The sequence below is a fragment of the Pezoporus flaviventris genome, unplaced genomic scaffold (genome assembly GCF_033815535.1).
Source record: "Pezoporus flaviventris isolate CSIRO_AGI_PZ_B2104156 unplaced genomic scaffold, CSIRO_AGI_Pfla_v1 ptg000078l, whole genome shotgun sequence".
In the NCBI taxonomy this organism is placed as follows: domain Eukaryota; kingdom Metazoa; phylum Chordata; class Aves; order Psittaciformes; family Psittacidae; genus Pezoporus; species Pezoporus flaviventris.
In genome coordinates, this window is record NW_026892626.1 from 647,062 (window position 1) to 673,344 (window position 26,283).

The 26,283-nt window shown below is 42.3% G+C and overlaps 1 protein-coding gene across 33 annotated transcripts in view; it reads right to left on the reverse strand.

Moving 5' to 3' along the window:
- Positions 1–26,283, reverse strand: part of MAPK8IP3 (mitogen-activated protein kinase 8 interacting protein 3) — a 79,785-nt gene that overhangs the window by 42,918 nt on the left and 10,584 nt on the right. For 15 of the 33 annotated variants that reach the window (XR_009746967.1, XM_061473828.1, XM_061473814.1 and 12 more), the window contains exons 2-8: positions 20,093–20,213; positions 19,241–19,311; positions 18,398–18,489; positions 13,451–13,474; positions 9,231–9,375; positions 3,712–3,961; positions 1,020–1,122 (exon numbers count right to left, since the gene is read on the reverse strand). Coding sequence is in view for 32 of the 33 variants with exons in the window: in XM_061473828.1 (XP_061329812.1) it covers positions 1,020–1,122; positions 3,712–3,961; positions 9,231–9,375; positions 13,451–13,474; positions 18,398–18,489; positions 19,241–19,311; positions 20,093–20,213 (806 nt within the window). In the remaining variant the exon portion in view is untranslated. Of the gene's footprint in view, positions 1–1,019; positions 1,123–3,711; positions 3,962–6,391; positions 6,521–9,230; positions 9,376–13,450; positions 13,475–18,397; positions 18,490–19,240; positions 19,312–20,092; positions 20,214–26,283 lie in introns of those variants that run through there. The other 18 variants (XM_061473827.1, XM_061473825.1, XM_061473822.1 and 15 more) reach the window with 8 other exon arrangements.

The following is a 26,283-nucleotide window of genomic DNA, read 5'->3' on the forward strand; positions in this document are numbered from 1 at the left end:
CTGGGATTGCTGGGATTACTCCTGCTTGTCTTCTTGTTGGAACAGCCCTGCTCCTGCTTTTGAAAAAAAAAATAGAAAAAAACTTGCACTTAAAAAAAAATAGAACTGAAAAAAAGCTTGAGGTTTTGAAACTGGATTCAGAACTGATCTCTCATAAGACATATGCATCTCTGCTCTGGAGAGATGCCCCCCCCCCCCCCGCAGTCCTACATCCAGTTCTGGGGCAACAACACAAGAGGGATGTGTTGCTGTTAGAGCGAGTCCAGAGACGGCTATGGAGATGCTGCAAGGGCTGGAGCAGCTCTGCTCTGGAGACAGGCTGAGAAAGCTGGGCTTGTTCAGCCTGGAGAAGGCTCCTTAAAGGGAGACCTTAGAGCAGCTTAGTGTCTAAAGGGTGCTTATCAGAAAGATGGAGAGAGAATTCTTACCAGGGCCTGTACTGACAGGAGAAGGGGTAACAGTTTTAAACTGAGAGAGCATAGATCTAGATTAGATATGAAGAAACAAGTCTTTACCATAAGAGTGGTGAGGCACTGGAACAGGTTACTCAGAGAAGTTATGGATTCCCCACTGCTGGAGGTGTTCCAAGACCAGGCTGAATGGGGTTTGGAGCAACCCATTCTAGTGGAAGGTGTCCCTGCCTGTGCCAGGGAGCTGCAAGTAGCTGATCCAAGACAAACTATTCTACGAGTTTATGATCTTTTCCCTCTTCTTGACAGCTTAAGCCCATGTTCACTTTGTGCCTCAAACCTTTTGCTGCTACACCTCTGTGTCCTCTGATCTAACAAGGCAAACAAGCTCAGTTCTGGGTCAGCTGGACAGGTCTTTGTGCAGGTTATCACGAGACATTTGTCGCCTCCAGAGAACTCAAAGAAAGTCAGAGCCCCTCATGTCATACTCAGCAGAACATATGGACTTTCTAAAACACCTGTACCTTGAACTCAGAGTAAGCCACAGCATCCATTCCTCATTCCTCATAACAAGCAAAACAGCACACAGCGAAAATTCACAGTCAATACCTGTTCCCAGTACGTTCTAGGCGGGGGTCTTGACACATATCCAGCTCTGGGGTAGAGTCGATGATGTCCTGAACATCAGACCACTCATCACTGCTGCCCATTCCTAGGTAAGACAGAAGATACGATCTGTAGTATCAGGACTTTCACAGGATGGTGTTCCTTGAAGTGACTGTTGCAGCTTTGAATATCAACATTTCAAAACTTTACAGTGTCAAGTCTTAAAATAGGAAGAGAAAGTGGCTGATCATCTGGAGTCATAAATGCACCTGTGCTGGGAAAGTGCCCTCATAATTCCAGAGCAGGAAGACCTCAAGCATCTCCCTCCCAGCCCAGAGTGTCACCAAGGTCACTGGCCCGAATCCTCATTAAAAAGTGATAACCAGCAATATTTCACCCATTAAATGACAAATAAACTTTATTTTTCTGTCAATAAAAACTCTTCAATCACCATGCAGCTTTAACTGAGATTTAAAATTGTACAGCTTCACAGAGAATACTGTAGTTGTGAACTGGCAGTATTTAGTCTCAACAGAAATAAAATTTCAATACAGATTCTCAAGTCTACAACTGCTTTAGATACCCACTACACTGAAATTACTCTTAAAATCTGCTACATTTCTTAATAAACGTTTTAATAAATCTATTTCTACATTTCTTTCTTAAAATCTGTTCTCATTTCTGTATAATCTAGAGCCTGAAGACAGTATCTACCAAACTGTTCCAAAGCCCAGGCTTGCACCTATTCTAAACAAGCAATGTGAACACAGTGCCTGTTCACACAAGAAATTCTTGAAGGATTAAAGACCTACTTTGTAAACTGCATTAGTCCCTGTTAGATGTGAAATTTTTGGCATTCCAAACAGCCCCAGAAGCCAAATATCAGAGCCATGGCAACTGGTGTGTTGATTTTATTCTCTTAGGCTGGCATTGTGCTCCAGCTGGCAACAAGTTTCATATTTGAAGACAAAGCATGATATGTATCAGTTGCCAAAGCATGCATCCATACACCAGTGGCTCTCAAACTCACAGAAACAGGTTTCCTCTTCATTTTTTTCAAGCTGGAAAGCTTTTCTGCAAATACCTGAGTACTTTTTTTGGTACTTCAGCTCTAAGGCATGTATGTGTATCACTGACATAATTATGCATCTATAATTAACCATGTAAGAGGCACAAAATAATCAAACTTCAAGTATCTGTGTTTCTCTTCAGCAAGAAGATCCGATTTTGCATTACATGTGAGAAATAGCTGAAAGTTTGAATATGCAGAGCACACAGGAAAGATACTGCATCTGCCTTGAGCTGGTTCCACAATATGGTAATTCCACCAAGAAAAAAGCAGCTTTCACATGAAAATGACTTCACAGTTGCACACACACAAGAGAAAAAATTTTGATCCCAGAAAGCTACTGATGGTAAAAGAGCGTGTAAAGCAACAGCTGTAAAAACAAGGGTAAGAATTTATGGGCATTCAGACTACTGACATCTGTTCTCAATTTCTCTGATACCTACGCTTATGCCGACTTGCCTTGGCCAAGATCATCAAACAGATCACAATTCAACAGTTGGCTATGCAGAAGTCACATGCTTTTATGGAGAACTACGCTAGTTTCTGGCAGATTGACATCTGCGACCCAGAACACCCTCAGCTGCTAACATAAATGAAGAATGGGATTCAGCCATTGCAATTCCCATTCAAATGCTGCAACAAAAGATGTTACATGTTGGTTTATAGTCTTAATTTGTTGGGAACCAGCCTGGGAATGTTAGCAGAATTTCCTCTGTATTATTCAGAAAAAGGTCATCATCTGGCTCAGATCCTAACCTTGGAGACCTACACTCATTCATGTGCTCCTGCACAGATTTCCCTTATGATCTTCAGCTAATTTTACAGTTGTTTTGTATATGACCTGTATTACAGGCCATTTCTCATTTCTGAAGGCTGCTGCAAGCCTAAATACAATACATGCTCAGACACAACACTGGCACAGCTATATGAAAAAACAAAGAAAACAGCTTTTATCATTTTCTCTTTATTTAAACAGCCTGGTGCTAAAGTGTTAGGTGAAGGCTTACCTGACAAGAAATCATGAATTCAAGTTACTAAAGGACTCCAGGAAGTGGACAGAAAACAAGCATAACTTCTAAAGATTTCAGGGGGACTAAAAGAAAACAGCTTATTTAGCTAAGAAAAACAGCTGGATATAATTGCTATTTTAAACTCATCAAAGCAGGGGATAAACACACAAACTAACAAATTTGGGATATGAAACAATAGAAGTAAAATACTTACAAATAAGTCCAGACATAAAACTAAATGGAAGTTTTTAACAATTGTTATTGATGAGGTCCTCAGTTTGCAAAAACGTCAGACCAAAAAGGGACTTGACTGCTCATGGAAGAAGTCCTATGACATGGATGAATGCAAGTACAGGGGACTGAACTCAATAACCTATTCACATCCTGTCTATTTGTGAAGCTATTCATATTACTGATGTTTTAAAAATCTGCTACCCAGAAAACATCCCATCAGCCCTGCCTCGCTTGTATATCTTTCTGAGTAAGATTTCCACAAATTCTATACTTTTCATACCAATTACCCCTTGGTCTCCTAGCCTCTTCCTGTAACAGAGGGACAAAAGCACTGGGAATTCAATTATTTTAATGATCAAGTACCCAACTCCAACTTCCATACCTATGCTGACATTCCTCATCTCCTGCGTGACCTGGACTTCCATGTTCCGGCTGTTTCGCTTTTCTCGTGCTCTCTTACTGCTCTTGGTTGTGCCACTGTATTCGCTGATGGGCTGAATGATGCTCTCATTCAAGGGTGTGACAGCAGCAGAGGGCACAGATGATGTGGGAGTGTTGGACTTCGTTCCAGTGGTGCTCGGTGTGGCAGCTGCTGAAGACTGCCCAGATTCGGACATTTCATCTTGAGGACACTATGACAATTCCAGGGTGGGGGAAGAACAAAAAGGGAAAAGCATAGCTATACATTTCAATTAATCTCCCATTTGTTGGTGTATGGCTGCTTAAAGCATTAGGGAGAATGAGTCTTGCTCCCTGTACCAGCTACATGTCCAATGCTTGCTGGTGATGCTAGGCACAGCAACCTCAATGAAACAGTGAATTTTCATGCTGAACTCAATAAGCAAATCCCACCTAGGAAAAGAATGGTATCCTTCCTCCATTACCATTAAACATTGTTCTTTACAAATCACATCAGTATGTGATCTCTTCATCATGTATCTCAGGAAAAGTGGCTTTATCGTAAGTAAAAAGTATTTGTAGCTCATACTGACTGCAGTGGAAGCTGAAAGGCTTTGACACTTGCAGCAAGCTAAACCAGCATTTACCAAGACTGGAAGGCAACATGGATATTGCTTGGGAAGGATCTAAAGTGGCCTCTTAAGAGGTCCTGGATGATGTCATTACTCTAAGTCATCAACAGAACCTGAATGAGATAAAAACAAAATGATTTTGACACTAAACTGGAGCAGCAAAGCAGGTACCTAGCTGGGATATTCTGACTGTGTTAGCTCAGGAGACCTGTGTCTCCAGACCACCTTATTCAAAAGCTAGCCAGGCATGGGTCTAGCTTGACAACACAGTAAAACCCAGCTGGTCTCCCCACTTCCAAATAACAGGATGACAAGACCCAAGAATTAAAAAATGAGAAAATGATAAATCAACAAAGGAGATGGATCCCCAGGGTGAAATGCACACAAATGGCTCTCAGTTTTACAGACATTACAGACCCATTTCTTGCAATAACACCTCTTGAAAAACATGGGAGGTTTCAAGGCTCGGTCAGGATTTTATACCATGACTCCTGTTTGTCACCACTGCTTCAGTCAACCAATTAATGTCTTGACCAATGCTGTGACAACTCCCAGACCAAAATGAGATCTGCCCATTCCTCATGGCAGTCCACTGTAATCACTGCCTGCAGGTGGATGACAAAATTCATGTTGCAAGTTAGATGTGATAATGAGTTGCAATTGGGTGCAGTGACATCCAGCACCTACACATACAGACCCTGCTTGAATCTTTACTATTTGCCTTTCCCCTTCTGTGCAAGTACTAGAAGGATCCTGCTCTGAGACTCCCAACCTTGGAGCTGTGATGCTGTTTCACGTCACCAATTTGGAAGTCTAGTTCTCTTGTTCTAGTAGTAACTGCACAACATGACAAATTCAAAACAGGATGAGAGAGAAGACTGAAGAAAAAGCTGACGTAACCCTTTGCAGCCATGTACACTTTTAATTCGTAATTTTACTAAGATCTTCCTTTAATTAGACTGGCCTCTGTATGCTTATCTTAAAATATCCCGCTGTACACCACACTGTGGAAGTCAAAGGTTTTACACTGCTTCTGTGCATTTATATTGGAAATTAAGACTTTTTAAAACTGTGCTGCCATTAAACACAATCCATATTCTGTATGCAGCTTCTGCATTGTCAGTCCAAACAGCACCCACACTTCTACACTCAATTCATCTCCCTGCACATTTGCTGATCTTAGCATTAGGACTGAGATGGAGAATTTTCAGTTAGGCTGCTGCATGTAATAACCACACTTTTCACCTCTACTTCAAACTCCTGTTTCAGGAGCTACTTTCCGAATTCATAAAGAGACAAAAAAAAAAATAAAAAATCAAACAAGGTTTTTGACACCCGATATGATCCAGTAAGCCTTGTACTACCTCAACTGCAGTTTGCCTGCTGTGCTTCCTTATGTACAAAGTGACAAAGAGATTCAAGTGTGAAGTGCAGCCATAAAACCTACTTCCCCAAACAAAACTTCCGTTGGATGAAAGGATTCAGAGATGTTCTTTTACCCACTGTAAGTCTGTAATAATAACCAAACATCACTGCAGGTGTCTGAGCATCCTAGCCCTTAAGAAAGAGACAGCCAGGTGGGTCCACACGTCATCCCTTGAAGCAGATGTCATTCAGAAACCCTGTATCATCAATGTCTATAGGGCACTATCTGTATCAGAGATATGCTCTAATTTCTTATTGACATAATCCAGCCCTCACCAAGCACACAGCAGTGAGTGAAACTACCCTGGTCTTTCACTTACTTTTTGGTTATACATCTGAGTTTTATGTTTACCTAGAAAACGTACTTTATCAGCCTACCAGGCTCCATTGGAGAAATTTGTCTCAGATGTAAATACTAAAAAGGCATTACTCTTCACAGTCCAGAAGCATTATTAATCTTTGCTGGCATCTTCTTCTTCTATTGTCCTCAGTGCTCTGTTAATGCTAAATATTCCACTAAGTGTACGGCTCTCCCTTACAGCTTAGGAGGCATTCTCCATAACCCACAGCTCACCCAAAGAATAACTCTTCACAACCACCACTTACCTACAGCCATACCTGTCAACCTCCTAAACATCAAATGTGTAGTAGTGACCTCCAAAATGCATTGCAAAGGCCCAACATTCATAGCAGTCATATGTCACCATGAGAAGCCATAATTGTATGGTTATAACACTGAAAGCATAGTACATAAAAACAAAAATGTTAAGGACTTTCATCTCCAAAATGGTGTATAAAATAAACATACAACTGAATGTAAAAATAATGACAGCAACTAAAACAGAAAATAACAGAAAGCATACAAGGACACTTAAAATGTAGCTACAGTATGGCCCCATGAAGAGGAAAAACTAGTCAGAAGAGTCTGGATACACATATGGAAAGGTGAGTTGTCTGTGCAGCTGATGTCAGCTAAGTGTCTGAGCTGCTGAAGAGATGAGGAATGCACAAGCAGCACCGCTGAGATTTCAGTCATGCAAAATATTTAAGAAAAAACATTCCAATCAGAGAGTGTGCAAGATGCTCGCAGGAAGAAAATCTCCATTTCAAATTGCAAACCTAGTCAGTCAATCACATCCTTTAATCATTCATAGGTTTGCTCCATACTCTTAGGAAATTCTCCATAACACATTGCCCTATCCAAGTCTTCCACAGCCCAGCATCTCTAACTCTACCATATCAGGCATCGTCCTTAAACCCAGCACCCCACTTCTGAATTTCCCTAATGATCACCAACAAAAATCCCAGCACTGTCAGGTGTTTCGAGTAGCACACTACTCTTGCCCAAAGCTTTCTTGTAACCAGAAATGGATTTCTTTACGTGACAGAACCACCACCGAATCACTAAGAGATCCAGTCAGAAATCCTTTATTACCTGAACTTGGACATCAAAGCTTCCATTTATCTGGGTTCCTGTTGCATTCTCCTGCAATGCAGATACTGGGCTATCAGTGAGATCCACTAAACTTCTTTCACAAGTTCTGCAATGGTACTGCTTATAGAATTACACCTTAGCAAGTCTGTGAAGAAGGATCTAACCCCAACATCCTCACTGCTCCTCTCCAAAAAATAACCCTTGCTACACACACCTCATGACTAGTGAGCTTAAGGACATGTTCATAGCATAGTGTGCAGCATTGCCTGGAGATACCAAGGGTCCAGAACAAGAAGGAGGTTGGTCTCTGTGCATTTTCGTGGCTGGCTGTGTCCTTGCAGTAGTGTTGTGTTGGCACAGCACTACTCTGAACAAACACATTCATGCTCTATCTTCATCCTTAACTGATGCACTGTGGCATTGCTATTCCCTAATTCCAGGCAAAGTTTTCCAGAAATGACTGCAGGAAATGACTGGCATTCTGCAAGGTGCTATGTTTCCCGAGCTTCTGTGCTTTTAATACTACAGCAAGGGTTGGGTTCCAAGAACAGTCTCAACCCTATCCAAAGACCTTGCTTTGGTATTTCCAATTTCCATGGAGGCAGAGGGCTGCCCAAGTGCTAAGGTTTGTGCTGTGCTTAGCCTGGCCACTTAACAGAGGCGGTGTTAAAAAAGGTAAGTTGCTGCTTTGTTTGCTGTGTAAATTCTGAATTTGCCTAGATTTCTTTTGCTATGCATCAAGGAGGCCACTCCTACAGTCCCTCATGCCAAAGTACCATTAATGTAACCTGGGGACATGAAGAATAGGTACAAAAATGAGCTGGGTTTTGGTTTTGTTCCTCCTCTTTGCCTTTACTGCCTCAATTTATTTTACAGGTTAGTGATTTCAAACTTCTCAAAAGGAGATCAGTCCTTAGATGTGACATATAAAACACTCGATGTTCCACAAATTCCAGGCAGAGAGAAAGCAAATTTTATCAGACACCTTTAAAGCAGACCAGAAGCTCTGTAAGATACTGGTGCTGGGTAGATGCACCACTGACTTTCAAGCCTGTCACCATGTACTGGGTTGAAACTAGATGATCTTTAAGGTCCCTTCCAACCAAACCATTCTATGATTGAATGATCATTTAAGCAGAGGAATTTGGTGGGATCCTCAGCACAAAGACTTCGAGAGGTCTCTAGGTACAGCTCATCAGAAATGTGGTCACCATGTGTAGTCTAAACTGTAAGGCACTGCAGTGAGCTGTCAGTTGAAACATCTGGGTCTTTGGGCTGGCCACTTGAACGGCAGAGCAGAGCCCCACAAGCAACAGGCAAAACCATGCAGCTGCTTCAGTGCAGTTGTAATGCTGTGAGCAATTTGGCAAGCCCCAGTGCAGAAGGCAGTGCACTGAAGGTGACAGGTATACTGATGGTAGACAAATGCAAGTCTAGAGCAATGACTAGAGATATAGGAGGAACTGAAGACCTTTAAGCACAGTGCAAGACTTGGGGATCCAGACAGGATTAGGAGCCCTTCTTCCTGAAGACAGGAATGCCAGAACAGGGATTAGGCAAAAATGACAAACACTGGAGAGCAAGCACAACCCAATGCCTGGTCTCAGCTAAGTACATTATGCATATTGAGGCACTACTCTTATCGAGGGGGAGAGAGGGACCAGGTTCCAACACTTCCTCTCCCAAGTAAGCTGCAAAAACAAGTGAAGGATTTATCTTCCCTAAACCCCTAATGCCTCCCCATACATTCCTCTCCTCTTGGAGTCAAGTAAAGGAGATTATCACTGAGACAAAAAGCATAAGGAGCTGCCAAATCCCTCCTGTACCATATACTAGATCTGCACAAGAACATCCTTCCACCTACAGCACAGCTACCAAGGGAGCAGACACACAAAAGGGAGCGGCTGCAAAGGGTTATGGACACAGACTGGTCTCCATCTTAATGAAAACATGGGATGCTGTTGACAGTGTGAGAGTGAGAAGCTCTTGCTCCACGACGATCTGTAAAACCTTGTAGCTGGAGTTGGACTGCAGCTGGCTGAGGTCACTGAGGTGCCAGTGGTCCAGTTTTGGGATGATCTTGGCCCCTATATGCCCACGTACCATGCCGTCCGCGAGGGGGAAGACATTCAGAGAGTTAGGACGTTCCTTCCTGCTAAACAGACAAACAGAGAGGGGAAACCAATCTGTTAGCCATTTACAAGGTTCTGCAGAAAAGAAAGAGCACACTAGCTTATGTGAACCATGAGTCACTAGAAACTGAATTGCACTCCTGCCCCTCACATAGCAGCTGTATGAACTCCCACTTCCCACACTTCCATGCTGTTGTCTACCCAGACCCATGGTGTTTGCTGCTAGAGCCATGCCTCTTCCTTGTGAGACTCTAAGAGGGAGGAGGCCAAGTGATCACAACAGGCACAACTGCCTTCTCCAACAACACAAAACATTTTGGGGAGATGCAAAAGTGCAGGAACCATCAGTCAATTTAAGTCAGTGTATATTCTGAGAAACAAAGGTACTGTGGGAAAATAGCCCACAGCAAACAACTCTCACAGCAAAATTAAAGCTCCCATAGATCCTAGAGATGCCATCACTGGGTCAAAAAAGGGGCTTTTAAGTAAGAGTCACCTAAAGGGCAGTTCTGTACATTCCATCCCAAATTCTGTTAGCTCTAAGAGCAGAAATCAAAGGGCTCTGGATCACTTTCAGTATTAAGAAAATAATACCTGTATTTTTCGATCCCCTCTTCATATTACAATGAACTCAAAATTCAGAAATTGAAGATGTAAATGAATACATCATTTATGTTGACATATGTCTGTCACTATGTTTTTTTCATCCTCTTCTTTCTGGGCAACTGCAGGTAACTAGGTAATTGCAGGTTTGATTCTGAACATAAAAGCTGGCACAAGTGTTGAGACCAAGCTCCAGTGGGAGAAAATCTAGAGCAGGCAGTGGAGGTGGAAAAGGCTGCAGCAGCTTGCTGAAACTAGCAACTGATTTTATGCCAGAGAAGCAGGCCTGCAGGGACAGAGCACACATGTATTTGGGGTTACTCCCAGCAGCCTGCACTCACCAACTCCAGTGGCTCTGCAGAGACAAGCTAAGCTGATCTTCTGTGTGACAAGCACCCATAAAGGGGTTCATTGATGGTACTTCACTTACTCCTGTATAGGGCTTCTGGTTATTGGTGTGGGGAGTGATGAAATCCACCCTTCTGTACACCAGTATTAATAACAGCAGACCTTCCTGTGCCTTTCTTCAACAGTCATCAGAACTGCTCTGATGATCAGGCTGGGCTACCACCAAAACCACCTCAGCCATGACCATAGGTGAAACAGCTGCAGTAAAGCGTAAGGACCCCCAGGATATACGCAAACACACTAACACAGGAGATGGTACATGAATCAGCTCATTTATGAAGGAAGGAGGTGGAGTGTCTAGCAGAGGAAACAATGCTTGTGGAATAAATAACAGACTTTCCCATTCCCAGCACTGTCTGGCCAACACAACATGCTGCACCGCTGTGTCAACATTGCTCATGCTAAGGAATAATCACTTGTGGCCTACCTTGGCTAGACAGAAGGGGCAAAAAGGTGTTTCTAGTGTGGGCCAGCAAGGAGATTTGTGATGCACTTTTCCTAAGACTGCATTAAAATCCCCTCCTGAAGATCCTTAAAGATTCATACATGGAAGTTTCATAGAGAAACCCTCTTACAAAGTGTCATGGTTTAAACCCAGAACCATACAGCCGCTTGCTCACTCTCCTCTTTTTACCCCTCACTCTGTCTGGGTGGGATGGGGAGAAGGATTGAAAGAATGTAAACCCCATGGGTTGAGATAACAAAAGTTTAATAACTAAAGTATAATATAAAACTACTACTAATAATAATAAGGGAAGTAACAAGGGGAGAGAATATAAAACTAAAAAGGGAAGGGGAAAAAAAAACAAACACTAACCAGCAGTGCTGCACAATACAATTGTTCAGCACCTGCTGACTGATACCCAGCCTGACCAAGCAGTGATCTGGCCCTTCCAGGTGACTCCTCCCAGTTTATATACTGGGCATGACATACTATGGTATGGAACACCCCTCTGGCTACTCTGGGTCAGGTGTCATGTCTCTGCTTCCTCCTGGCTTCTTGTGCCCCTCCTCACTGGCAGACTTGACAGTCCTTGATCGGGGTAAGCATTACTTAGCAACAACTAAAAACATCGGTGTGCTATCAGCACTGTTCTCAAACTAAAGCCAAAACACAGCACTGCACCAGACAACTAGGAAGGAGAAAAATAACCGTTACAGCTGAACCCAGGACACAAAGGCAGCCCATAAATAGATTTTAGAGGAACACAGATCATTGACACAACCTGATTAACCTTACTTTCTTTCACAGAGAAGATGCAACTATCTTTCAACAGATTTAAAATCAGATTCATACATGACAAGGATTACCAGTTTTCTTGTAGCATTTCCACTCAAAAGGCACCTTGGTGCTTGTTAGTTTTAAATGCTAACAATTGCTGAAGGTTTACAGAAAACATTCTATGTCTGCTTGTCTAAATACCTATTTATGACTTCTATCCTAGTATTTACACCTGTTCTTAATAGGTCATGATACCTTAGTACACTTACTTCTATCCGTCTTCCTGCATTTGCCTCTCTTTATCCTACTTCTATCATTCCAAGACCCTGAAAGTTTCTACTGCTAAGTTTCTAAATAACACACCAAGGGAATTTTTCCCCTAATATGAAATCTTCACCCCAGCACTGCACTGATTTAAGTGCCACAAAAAAGTATAGCCATTTATGTAGAAGAGATTAAGAAGAGATTCAAAACTAGAAATTAGAACTTTATGCCACAAAGACAGAAAATTCCTAGTTTTAAAGAAATAACAAGGGTCCCAAAAAAGTCTAATTCAAAAGAATCTTTCTTTTCAAGGGAAAAAAAAAAAAAACAAACAAAAAACCCAAGCCATAGTTTCCTATCTTTCCTCTTTTTCAGGTTAGGATGATGGTCTTAAGGGAGTCATGCTTCATAGCTGGAGAAAATGTCCTGTAGCTGCAAACCATTCCATGCAGAACAAGTGGTGCAGTCAGAACACCTAACAACATGCTACAACAGAAACGCTTTTGTGACTGTGCTGGGATGGCCTGATGTAACTCACTGGCAACACCAGGAAATATGAGCCATCCCAAACATATGCTGAGACATAATACTTCCTCTTTAGGTAATTTCTATCAGATTTCTTTTGGGAAGCCATAGCTTATTTCTACATTCATATACAAACACGCACACATTTAACATGCAAGGAGATACAGCCCCCCACTGAATGTACAGGGAATGTATGAACTTCACAGTCCCTGCTAACCAGAAGACATGGGACAAGATCTCCATAGCGTCAGAAGCTGTAGGATCTCCAGGAAAGCATTTTAACATAGATAGTTAGGAAATTTCCTTGCCGAGTTTCTCTGGAAACACCTTCCAGCCTTTTCTAAATCTCACAGGGAAGGGGAAAGAGCAAACACCAACGAAGAGCTAACTTCAACTTTGCAGTCTTGGGGCTGACTATCAATCTTCAAAGAAATTTGGAGTACCCTCAGGAATGGCCTAAATTTTGAGTGCTGGAGTAGCCTTCATAACACTTGGTTGATTACACCTTACATTACGAGGTAAACAGCAAACTCCTCAATAAAAGTTTGCAGTAACGAAAATCTGGGATCAGGATGCTCTACAGGTAACATCCTAATGCTTATTATACATAACAAAATTGTGATCTGTTTGCCAGCACTTAAAAGATTAGAACTACTCTTTGAAGGCTCCAGATGCAGAACTTACTCCCCAACCCAGGAATGCCTTCAGAGGGCCACTAAGAGCAACATGCATTTTCTGCCCACTCAGAACACATACATGCCTCATACTCTATAGTAAAATAGGGGAGAAAAGATGACTTTTAAAATATTCTGTGACGTGAAGTATAGATGTCCAATCACAGAGGACTGATCCTGTTATGGGACCTGAGTCTTCTGCATTTGAGTTCACAAGCTTCTTCCTGATGAGAACATCCTTCCAGACACAGCAGCCTGGTTGCTCCCTCTGCCTCATCCGCTGAGCCAGTCTAACCCTGGTGCCAACAGACAGAGGGCAAATTCCCAGCACCACCTGTTGCCAGTCAACAGCAATCTCCCAAACCAGGATTAACAAAGTGAAGATGCAGCAACAGAATTTACCTTTTCCTCCATGACTGGCGATGACTGCCGTGACAAACATAACAGCCAAAACAGAGCAGCAATTGCACAAGAAGTGAGACAAGAAAAGAAACATTAGAGACCAGAGGCCATGCAAACATGCAGTCCTACCAATGGTAAGGAGAATGCATGCACTGTCATCCACCCCACACACAAATGTGTGCTGTGCTCATTACTCCTCCTGGATGGCTGTTGATACAGGCCCCCAACAGTTCTTGCACAAACTTCTCACAAGGGACAAGCAAACATACTTGGCGTCATGTGCAGCATACTACAGTCATATGCACACTACAGTCTTACACACCCCTATTCAGTCTAACACACTCAAGCACACCCACAGATGAAAATAAATAAATACACCCCAATTCATGTGACAGACTATTAGAAATCATGCCCATGTCCCCCCAGTGCATCAGGATACACAAAAGCTGGTGCTCACCCCCACCCAGCTGTGCAGCAACACAAAAACACACATCTGTCCCAAGTGCTTGTCCACAAGCATATACAGACAGAGCTACACACACACACCGACAGAGCAAAGGCTGAAATGAAGGAAAAGTCTCATTTCCCATTGGTGGCTCCTACAAACTCAGGTCACTGCCCCATCGGGGACTTTCACAGATCCACAGTTTCACTTTTCTTCTCTCAAGACTAGCAATATGACACACTCACAAGGGTAAAAGACTAATTTCTCTAATACAAAGAGGTAGTAATTCTTGATGAAAATTTTTCCCTTTGTCCCAGAGAATGGCAGTCCTGTAGATATAACCAGAAACATTTTATCCATGCATCTCCTTCAAGGAATGATAACATAAACTCACAATTAATGTTAGCTTCTTTGAAAATCAGGGAAGGAAAAGCTCATTAAAATTAACTCCTACCGTGCAGTCCACCAAAATTTGGCAGGTGCATATATAAACCACCCTGTAAAAGACAGAAGCCCTGAAGTATGTTTTTGCCTATGGTACTTTTATATTTTACGGTATAAGTACTTCCACAGATAGATTTTTATTTACAGAAATGTAAGCGGGAAGGGAAACCAGTCTAATACACTTATCCCATTTCAGCTGCCACACTAGGATCAGACCACCTTCTGGGAGCTCACTACAGACTTCCAGACCAGGACAGGGAGAGGAGAAGGAATCAATATAGTTCAGTAAGGGAAATTTTATGAACAGAAGAACATCTGCAAACTACTGGTTCCTTTTACACCACATCTTCTCTTGTGTTCTATACCCATCATACCTGTCTTTTGCCTAAAAAGGCTGCCATTTGTATTTTGATTTTTTTCCCCAAACAGATTTTAAGATACTGAAATTTTAGCCAGATCCCAAATACAGTGTTCTGTAATTATTTTCATTCTCCTAAACCACTCTCTGCTGTGAGACTAATTTACTGTTTCACAGAAAATATAGCATAGAGATAACTCACTATATAGCACACTACCAACTGCAACAGCCATTAGTTAATCCTCTCTTGAAGCACCATAAGATATTCTTTTCTGAAAGGACTATTCAACTGGCAGAAGAACAAGGGTAAACAGGCCCTCTTGATTCACATATAAATGTATTTTTCCCTCCTCTATGTAAGGCTCTAGTATCCTTACAAATGAGAGTATATCAATCTTATCATAGAATCGTAGAAGCACAGAACAGTTAGGGTTGGAAAGGACTTTAAGATCATCTAGTTCTAACCCCCCTGCCATGGGCAGGGTCGCCTCACACTAAACCATCTCACCCAAGGCTCTGTCCAACCTGGCCTTGAACACTGCCAGGGACATTTACCACTTCTTTGGGCAGTCTGGGCCAGCGCTTCACCACCCTCAGAGTAAAAAATTTCTTCCTTGTTATCTAACCTGAATTTCCTCTGTTTTAGTTTGAGCCCATTGTCCTTTGTCCTACTGCTACAGCCCCTGATGAAGAGGCCCTCTCCAGCACCCTTGTAGGCCCCATTCAGATACTGGAAGGCTGCTATGAGGTCTCCACACAGCCTCTCTTCTCCAGGCTCAACAGCCACAATTTTCTCAGCCTGTCTTCATATGGGAGGTGCTCCAGCACTTGATTATCCTCGAGGCCTCCTCTGGACTTGCACCAACAGCTCCATGTCCCCCTTATGTTGAGGACACCAGAACTGCCCACAATACTCCAAGTGAGTCTCACAAGGTCAGAGTAGACGGGCAGGATCACCTCCTTCGACCTGCTGGTCACACTCCTTTTGATGCAGCCCAGGATACGGTTGGTTTCTGGGCTGCAAGCACACACTGAAGCCGGCTCATGTTCAGTTTATCACTGACCAACACCCCCAAGTCCTTCTCCACAGGGCTGCTCTGAATCTCTTCTCTGCCCAACCTGTAGCTATGCCCGGGATTGCCCCAACCCAGGTGTAGGACCTTGAATTTGGCATGGTTGAACTTTATGAGGCTGGCATTGGCCCACTTCCCAAGCATGTCCAGGTCCCTCTGGATCCTATCCCTTAACCCCAGTGTACCAACCAAATCACACAGCTTAGTGTCGTCAGCAAATTTGCTGAGGGTGCCTCAATCCCACTGTCCATGTTGCCAAAGATGTTGAATAGGATCAATCTCAACACCAATCCCTGAGGGACACCACTCATTACCCATCTCCAGCTGGACACCGATCCATCGACCATAACTCTCTGCATGCAGCCATCCAGCCAATTCTTTATCCACCAAGTGGTCCATGCATCAAATTGATGTCTCGCCAGTTTAGAGACAAGTATGCCATGTGGGACAGTGTCGAGCGCTTTGCACAACTCCAGGTAGGTGATGTCAACCACTTTGCCCCTATCCATCTGTTATCAACTGATTCAGAATAAATAAAGGATCTTTCTTTGAGATACCAGTATCTTCCAACTGCAAGTTATCCTCCTAGCCTAGAGAAGTATCTTTAATTATTATGGGAGGTAATGAAATAGCCAACAGATAGTATTAGAAAAAATTCTTCACAGAGAGGGCAGTCAAGCACTAGTCATGCCTCGAAGCTGTCAGTGTTCCACAAGTGCTTGGACAATGCTCCTAGATATATGGTTGTTTTGTGTGGGGTCAGGAGTTGGACTTCATGATCCACACGTGGGTCTCTTCCAGCTCAGGATATTGCCTGGCTCTAAGGCTGAAGGGAATTCTGCTGGAGTCACTGAAGTTTCTGAAGATTCCTGTCTTTTACTGCTTGACAAGGTGGGATTGGGTCCTCCTTTCTCTTCCTTTTTCTTTCCTACAATACACGTCTAACCTTGGCAGTTCAAAGCCTGTCTTTTCCAGAGCAGTCCAACCCAGCAACAGAGAACCACAGCAGACAGAGGGCATTCGTGCGTCCTGTGCCAAGACCTGAAATTTGCTTTCTATTACATTAACCCAAAACCAACTGACATTCTATTTAAGTGTTACAAACCTAAATACAAGTTTCTAAATTACCCTAATTCTTCCTTTATTATTTATACTTTCCTTCAGTCTTAATTTCAAATAATTTTGCTCAATGCTCCTCTTTTGCATTTCATCATCCCTACCACATGGTATTTCACAAAGCTTCATGGCTTTCCACTGATTTGTTTTCCCAGCATTTTCATGTCTGTGTTTCTGCCCATGCTGCCCTTTGTGTGTAGTGTGACACACCATCCCAATCCTTTTCACAGCCTAATGCTTCCTAAAGATTTTGTTTATGGGTGAAGTCCAGCTGAAGTTCACAGATAATAACCAAGATCAGTCAGACATATTTTGTAAGAGACAAGGGAGGACAGATGCAGCAGGCACTCTTGTCCAAGTATTCTCATGCAATTCGTACTGTCTCTGTCTGGTTTTCAGACCAGCAGCTGCCACGGCTTGTAGTCAGCGTATGTATAAAACCTCTTAACATTCCTCAAGGCCAGAGGAAATTAAAGATGGGAAGGATAGCAAAAAGATTTAATCTCCTGCAGCCTATCACTTTGTCAACACTGCTCACCTGGAAAACACTGCTTTAGTTTAAAACTTCCTGGGTTAGACAGTCTCATTACAGTGTTAATCACTGCATTAGCACGCACTGATTAACACAAACAGCAATCTGCCACACATAAAAACTGCCACAGAAAACACCTTTTTAATGGCTGACTTAATAGATTCTACTTAATCGAAGTAAATTATGTGTTATATGATCTATTACTTTTCTAACCAGTATTTATGGAACATCACTTCTGCTTGCCACCCTGTGAGCAATGTTACTGGTATACAGTACCATCAGAGAGAAAGCATTTGATTCCTTCACACACCACTTAAAACTAGATGTATCTGGACTGAATCAATGAACTTAACTTCTGTTGTAAGACTACAACAGACTAGTTCTATATATTTAACTTCTTTCCTACCACTGCCTTATTTAAGCAAAGGCTGATTTTTTACCAGTTTGGTGCTCTAAAAATGGGGGAGAGGACACCAATTTCTTGGGCATAAGTAAGCCTATTGACTGACTGACTGACAGATATCTTCCTTTTCTGTAAAGAAGGAATGGTGTGGGAGGGAAATCCATAACAGCTAACAAATTTAATTGCTGTGTTTTTTCTGGCTATCACATACAGCCACACACAAAGAGACACACACACACACACACACACAAATACTTTATACGACACCTTCACCCATTTTATAGATAAACCTTTTACATGTTACCTGAGAATATAAATGTGTTTTTCCAGAGGCCCCTCATCAACAGGAGCATGACAAAGCTGAAGCTTTGTAGCATAACACATAAAGCTCCTTGTCATCAAGCCTTAGAAAATATCCCCATAACTCACCCAAAACTCACTGCAAAAAAAAAAACTCCAACTTTAATCCATGCCCACAAGGAAAGATCCTACTTTTGGTTTCTCTCTCTCAGATATGCACACTCAGTCTGTGCGTTCCCAGGCAGCATACATTACATGGAAAGGTTATGGCCCTACCTTCTCCCAGGTAGACTGCCCTCAGTTTGATTATTTCCCCCAACTTGCTGCATCTTGGATCGCTCAATGTGTTCCACATAGGTCTGGATCATCTGTGAAGAGGGAAAAAATCATGAGCCAAACAGAGGACAAGAGATTCATTTTCTGCTTTTGTTTAATCCCCTCCAGATTCCATTTCCAATTCCTTTTTTTTTTTTTTTCCTGCACATCTCCTTGCCTTTGCTCTTGTCTTCTAAGCTGATGATGTAAGTGAATGGACTAACCTGGCAGAAAATCTCAGAATAAATAGTGCTGGAAATTACTTAAAATTAATCTCAGAAGAGCCATGAAAGAGCACATCCAAAAATAATTTACGTCTCTTGGAGTCTCTCACCAGCAGTGGGAGGTGAGATAGTGGGGCACTGTTCACAGAATCATGGAACAGATGGAAAGAACCTCCTGGGGTCCATCAGATCAAATGTTCCTGCTCAAACAGGGCCACCTAGAGCAGGTTGCCTACCATGTCCAGCTGGCTTTTGAGTATCCCTCAGCATAGAGACTCTACCACACTTCTGGGCAACACGTGTCAGAGCTCATCATCTTCACAGTAAAGAAGTTTTTATTCATGTTCGGAGGGAGCGTTCTGTGTTCAAGTTTGTGCCAGTTGCCTCTGGTCTTGTCACTGGGCACCACTGAAAAGAACCTGGCTCCATCCTCTTAACACCCTCCATTCAGATATTTCTGATACTCCCAAAGTTCAGAAGCTGTAGTCATCACTAGTAGGGGAAAAGCTGAACTCTTTGACATGACTTCATATGTAGGCAAGAAGTTTATTTATTTAGAAATTATGAGATGACATCCTACCTCTGTGTGACGCTGATGCAGAGCGTTATACTCTTTCTTCATTTCTGATTCACGTTCCTCCAGTCGTGAAACTACCAAGAGAAGATTCCAACCATCAACTAGCACACACCAGACTCTCAATAGAAACTTGAAGTGTCAAAGCCTATTTTGTTACAAATTAATTTATACCTACTGAACAAAACAAAGAGAAATAGAGTAATGCACATTGTGGGATCTGGTCTTAATTACAAACTCAATCCAAGGGTACCTCCCAAAATAAGGAGTCCAAATAGTGCAATAAGACCACAGAAGCAGAGTTCTTCAGCATTATCCTGATGCCCTCCAAGTGTCCTAGTTTGACAACGATTTAAATTACCCTCTGGGATGGGCTATTTGAGGAGCCACCAGCATTATCCTCTGGCTATGTAAGGAGCAGGAGTACTGGACAAAACTCCAACGAATTCTGAGGGGATCCAACAAAACATGGCTGCACATGTCAAGGCAGTATTTGTAATAAATAAACAAATGAATGTAATAGTTTACATGAGAAAAAATAAATGGGAGGTTCTATTCATGGACAAGGAGAAAATGGAAACTAGGTTCCGGAGCTTTATCAATGGCTCAGATCTTGTATCTGCAGAGACTGATCATGCCCCACACAAAAAAGTAATGACGCCTTTATTAAATGAGCTTGGATACATTCCATCCTTTAGAAGGCTCTGAATTTTATAACAAAGCAAGGCATAACCAGACATTTCAGGTTTTGCATAAATTACATTAAATACAAAAAGTATGAAAAATATATTCAGAGCAGCATTACCTATGTGTGGAAGTTAAACTTTATAAACACGTCTGGTGTACAACTTTGCTTACTCTGATCTGCATAGTTTTTGGCCTTCAGCTCCAGCTGTCGAGTCTGAAATTCAAGGTGTTCCACTTGGATTTGTAGTTCTTTCTTCTCCTGCTCCAGTGCATCTTCAAACTCTATAAACTTCTGAACACAGAAGAAGCAGAGAAAGCACAGATGAGGAACAAATGTAAAATGTGTTTTCCCTTTATGAGTTTTACACTCCTTGAAAAAAAAAAAAACTATATAAAATATGAAATAAGAATTTTTAAGTGCTCTAGTTAGTATAACAGCATCTAATCAAGCTGATGATACTATTTTATTTGAGAAAGTATTAGCTATCTTTAATGTATTAATTAATACATAAACTATTGTCCAACATGAGTTTACAAACGAGCACAATTCTGCTATCTTCTGCCACACTGCTCTTCCTCATGAGAGGCTGAATTTTTATTCTTGTTAATTTGATGTCAGAGAATACATCTGTTTCTATGGTCATATATTTACAAATACATGTAAATACTTCAGACCAATTCTTCTATTTGTGCCATTTTCACAGAATCCCAGACTGGTTTGGGTTGGAAGGGACCTTAAAGCTCATCCAGTTCCAACCCCCTGCCATGGGCAGGGACACCTTCCACTAGACCACGTTGCTCCAAGACCTGTCCAGTCTGGCCCTGAACACTGCCAGGGATGGGGCAGCCACAGCTTCTCTGGGCACCCTGTGCCAACACCTCACCACCCTCACAGGGAAGAACTTCTGCCTAAGAGCTCATCTCAGTCTCCCCTCTGTCAGGATAAAGCCACTCCCCCTTGTCTATCCCCTACAGACTCTTGTAAAAAGCTTCACCTATAATTCACATGGAGGGTAAGCTTTGCAGGAACGTGTAAGTCTTTTGGAAAAAATAAGTCACAATTCCAGGCAGCTGAGAGAAAATTCTGCATCCAGAGATGGTGACAGCGAACTCCAGAAGGGCTGTGTGGCACACGGGAGCCTAGCAAGGGAGAGAAGCAGGCGGAGGAGGTTCTCACAGCAGAATTTAAGAGATTTATACCTAGCAAGAAGAATTTCTGCTAGCTGCTCTTGGCAATGGAGGGAGGGAAGGGATCATCGCCGCTAACTCTCATTAAGAAACAACTAAGTGGTAGCTGTGCACAGAGCAGTGTGAACTCCTGCACAAAACACTGGGTGGAAGGGAAGATTTTTACAGATACTTCACAATGAAAACAACAGAAAAATATGTAATTTCAGGTTATTTCTGTAAGATGTCACTTTTGACCTGGGAGCTTTAGTCATTCTCTACACTGCATACTAGCATCCACTAGCAAAGGAAATATTCAGTTTAGCTCCACTGTAATGAACTGATATTACACATAACTCTTGACAAGAGCTGCAGTCACAACTGATTTCATGATATAAACAGCTTCAGGAAAAGTCCTATCCTGGCCTTACAAACCCCAAAATTCAAGTCTCCTTACATTATTCCCAAACTGCTATATCCACAGCAGCTACAAGCACAAAGCAGCCTCAACCAGCCAGTCTAGTAATTAAACACAAACCTGTCAGCTGAGCAGCAAGAGTGAGACTGAGGCCAGGAACAACCCTGGATTAGAACTGCGGAGGAGAAAATAAAGCCATGATGGCTTTAATCTCCCTTAGAGATGTTTATAGAACCACATTTAACTTTCAATTACATTTTAAGATTGTATAAAGTTTTAGATTTTTCTCTGAGATGTTAAATCAGCCTTGAAACCCTTTAATCACTTGCAAATATCCAGCAATCTCTTTTATGGAATTTGAGAAATTTACCAAGCAATCTGCTTTGTAAATTTTCAGGTTTGTTCTTGAAACATTTTCCAGGATAACAGTGTCATTTCAGAAATAGTAAAAAGGAAAGTAAAATCCTGACACAGGTGCACTGAATATGAGACAGAGAGAAGCAGCAGTTAAACTTGCTCCATTTGGAGCACCAGATTTCTCAACAGTAAATTATGAAGCAAAAGAAGGCACAGGCTCAATTTTATTCCCACTATGTACGTCATGTTTAACACGATCCCTAGATTTGCTACGGCTCTTTTGGCTTAATTCAGAGGAAACTGATTGAAAGATTAAGTCTTCTACAAGTAAGGTTCATTCTTCTTCAGTCCCATCTGATTTGCAACCTAAGAGTATCAATCATTTGGAGAAGAAAGAGACATGGACACAGCAATATTAAAATTTCATATTACACTATTCTCAGACAGCATTTCAGATAAAGGCAGTACAGTATATCCTGTCCTGCTGGTGAAGAGATTGAATGACTACATTGTGAGCACGGACCAAAGGGCTCTTCATTCTCCTTGTCTCTGAAACACCTTTTAGCTGCTCCTTCATCAGAAGCCATCTCACCTGAGGCTCTTCCTGTGCAATGCAAGCCCTGAAGGGCTGAGAGAAAAAAAAAAAAGATCCAGAGAAGAAATCACGGCTGCAGCAGTGGGATGAGGAAGAAAGGTTTCATTGTCAGGGCTGTTCCCAAGGAAAGCACACTCCAACTGAGGACATGGCTTAGCACACACTGTCACTGCCGCCCATCCTGCCTGGCACAAGTGAGTCCTCACTGGGTCAGCAGGTAGGCTTTATTGTTTTCCAGTAAGCATTTCATACAGCACCCAGGGAAGAGCCTTACCAGCCACTAAAGGCAGCAGAGATTGAAATGACCTTGCTCAGGAATATGACATCCACAAGCACAAGTAAGCAGTGCAAGGAGTCAGAGAACAGGCACTTCAGGTATATTTGTAGTACTTTTGTGAACAACCACCTCCAGAAAGTGAGACAGCAGAAGCAGCACCTCATGTTCAGCATGCTCTGGTCCTCAATCTACAGTTCATGGACCATACCACATGGCTATGAATGACCCAGCTGAGCAGCATCCCTGGGCCAGCTACGGTCCTTCTCCCGCCCTAACCCAATCCATCACACAACAAATCCCCTTCCACATGCCCTCTGCACCAAACCTGCTAGAAACTCATACCAGGGCAGAAGAAAGAGAGAACACTAACTGAATAAAGTGGTTTTGGTTTTTGGGTTGTTGGAGGTTGGTTTTTTTTTCATTAACCAAACTCACAGAGGCAGTTACACTTTAAAACCCCAAACTCACAGAGGCAGTTACACTTTAAAACCAAGGACCTACTATTGAATGAATGCAGCTCAGCAAATAAAACACCACAGGCATTTCACATTTTGTATTTCTTTCAGAGAAGGGGGGTACAAACATAACCCTGCTGAAGCTCTGGGAATATTCTCAGCCATTTGAAGAGCACAAAGATTTCGCTCCAACCTTTAAGTATCCTAAAAACAAACAAGCAGAGAGGACACTAACTTGAAAGTCACCTTCCCATCTGAACATCTTATGCCTGCAGTACTTACAAAAAGCACCAAAAGCAGTTACAATAGAAAAAGAATCCCTCTGGCTTACTCTTGTTCCTTGTGTCTTTCATTTCAGTTTGTGCCCAGCCAATCCTATTGAAATGCTGCACAAATCCTCCGCACAAAAAGGAAGGCCCATGTCTCTGTGGGTGCTGATTAAAGTCAGCCATTCATCAAAGGGGAAAAGAATATTCACATGAATCAAATTCATACTTCTGGTCTCAAAAAATACTACAAATTCCCATGACTTAGGGAAAGCAGATACTGCAGGTATTATTCTTGCTTCATTATAAACTCAAATATTTAACAGCGTAAGAGTGGGCAAAAAAAAAAGCCAACAAAACAAACCTAAACAGCATAGCCTTATGGTCTTTTTAAAGACATCTTAACTGAGACACACTATTTATAAAAAAATCTGCCATTAATTAAAGTGCCCAGGGTATGAAGTTTAAAACCTGAAACGCACATCTGCTGACTGCATTCTTTCATATGATACTGGTGAAGAATCATGGGCCCAACTCAGTGCCAGGAGCTGCCCCTGATTTAAGGTGTTTCTCAGAGCCAGGTCCTGTTTTTAGCACAGCAGCAGAGCTCAGTTCAGACCAATATCTCAGTGATCTCACCGCTTCCTGCTCCATCTTTATGAAGCTCTACCAAAGACATTTAGAAAAGAGAAACAAAAAGAAATAATTCCACGGAAGGTTAAGAAAAAGTATTTTGTATCCCATTATGATAAAGTAGATGGGTGTACAAGAACAACAACTAGCCCACACTTCCAACAGCAAGGCTGCCTCCAGTTAATGGAATTAACTCTATTAATTCCAGTTAATATTTTCAATATCTTTTCTCATTTTCACATTTTTTTCCAAAGCCTCTAGACTTGCTTTCAAAGATTAATTTCTGAATATGGGCAGTTAAACAGTTAATCACTTCAGTAAAACAGCTGATCACTTCAGTGATCTAAGACAACTGGAGTATAAAACTGTTATATATAAAAATCAGTCACATGGATTGTTTACTGTTAGTTTCTATCCCCAGACTTCAAGCAGGGTAACTGGTCTGCAATAACCCAGCATTATGATGAACAACAATGGCTCACACACTAGTCTGTGCGTGGAAAATACCCAGCACAAAATCATCCGAAGGCGCCTGGCTTCCTGCTTTACTGCCTTTCGCAAAGGAAGAAAGAGGCTAAAAACAGTAGCACATAATCAGAAATCATCACATCATATCAGTGATGAATCAAGCAGAGAGCCAGAGATGCACATAGATGCAGAAATCTCATTACATGGCCTTAATTCGTGGTGGCTGGTAGTGTCTGCAATGTTAGTGCACACCAAAGGGAGCACAGGAGGTTCAGCACTAGACCCATCCCCTCAGCCCTTTCCTGGGAAGGGACTGCAGCGCTGTGCGTGCAAGGCCAGGTTGGACAGGGCTTTGAGCAACCTGGTCTAGTGGGAGGTGTCCCTGCCCATGGCAGGGGGTTGGAAATGGATGAGCTCTAGAGTACCCTCTTCTAATAAAGGTTGCTTCTCATGAAGAAGCAAGGAACACACTCCTGGCAGACATCTGCTGGAGACACAGAGGTCTGCTGCTGAAGTGGGGTGGGCTCATACTGTGCACGATGGCCCCAGGGAGGTCACCACACCTGCAGGGAGCACACAGATGAAGGAAGCAACACAGATTGTGTCATCCACCTCACAGCTTCTCAGCAGCACATTGTGAGGTTTGCAACTTGGAGTTGCGCTGACAGTATTTTGTCTTAGAAAGCCACAACAGAGGCCAACTCCTAGCTACTTAAATCTGACCTGTTCAACACCAAGTCTCCACTCTTGTTATCTGGTGAGTTTCAGACACTATTGATGAAGTTTATTGATGAAGTTCCCCCAAAACAAGGGGAAGACCTTGTTTTGCTCTCTTAACGGAGACATTTCACTCAACAGCAACTTTAGGAAGAGAGTTTAACTTCCTTACGAAGCAGATGTCTACACAAAGTATTTGACACTTGAAACAGCAAGTCATACTTTCTTAGTGTAACTCCTGTACAGGCAATGGTAATTGTCGGACACCAACAATGCCAGAGCTTCATCTTTTCACTTCTGCAATCAGAAAAAGGATCCTTCAATTAAGCCACTTCTCAGAATTGCAGTGGTCAAGGTATGACCACACATTTTAATATAATGAATGTCATTAAAACATTCCCAGTTTCTATCAGGAAGAGAGGCAGTAGACGTATGTAGTATTTCCCTTGTGAAAACAAAGGGTTTGCAAACATTTACAGTGGTTCTCCCTTGCTGGTCTCAAGAGCTGAAATGCACCCACACACAAATAGAAAAATAGAGCCATCAGCTCCCACACAATGCCTGAATTTCTAATGTATTGTATCTAACACACATCAATTTTAGAAACATTTTTGCTCCTTGAGAGCACAGTTACTCTAACATGTAAAAAGGGACTCCTTGAATTTCATCTGATAATCACTGACCTCGCTCTTCAATGCCCCAGGTGACAGACCCATGGGTGTGAGAAGGTGCTCCAAGCAATGCTCACCTCCTCTTCTGGAACGCCCTTGCCTTCATAAGACCCTTCTCCAGCTGACACAGGTCAAACACGGGACCTGAAGGTTGAACCCTGGGTCCCCAAGGATCCCCCAGCAGAGTGGATCTCCCCAGCAGTACTGACATGTGATACATATATCTGTAATCCTTATAAAAGAGACCTCGAATAGCAACTGTACCAGAAGAAAATATACAACCAATATGTGTAAATTCTAATAATAGAATCTCTATAATAGAATAATATAATCTCTAT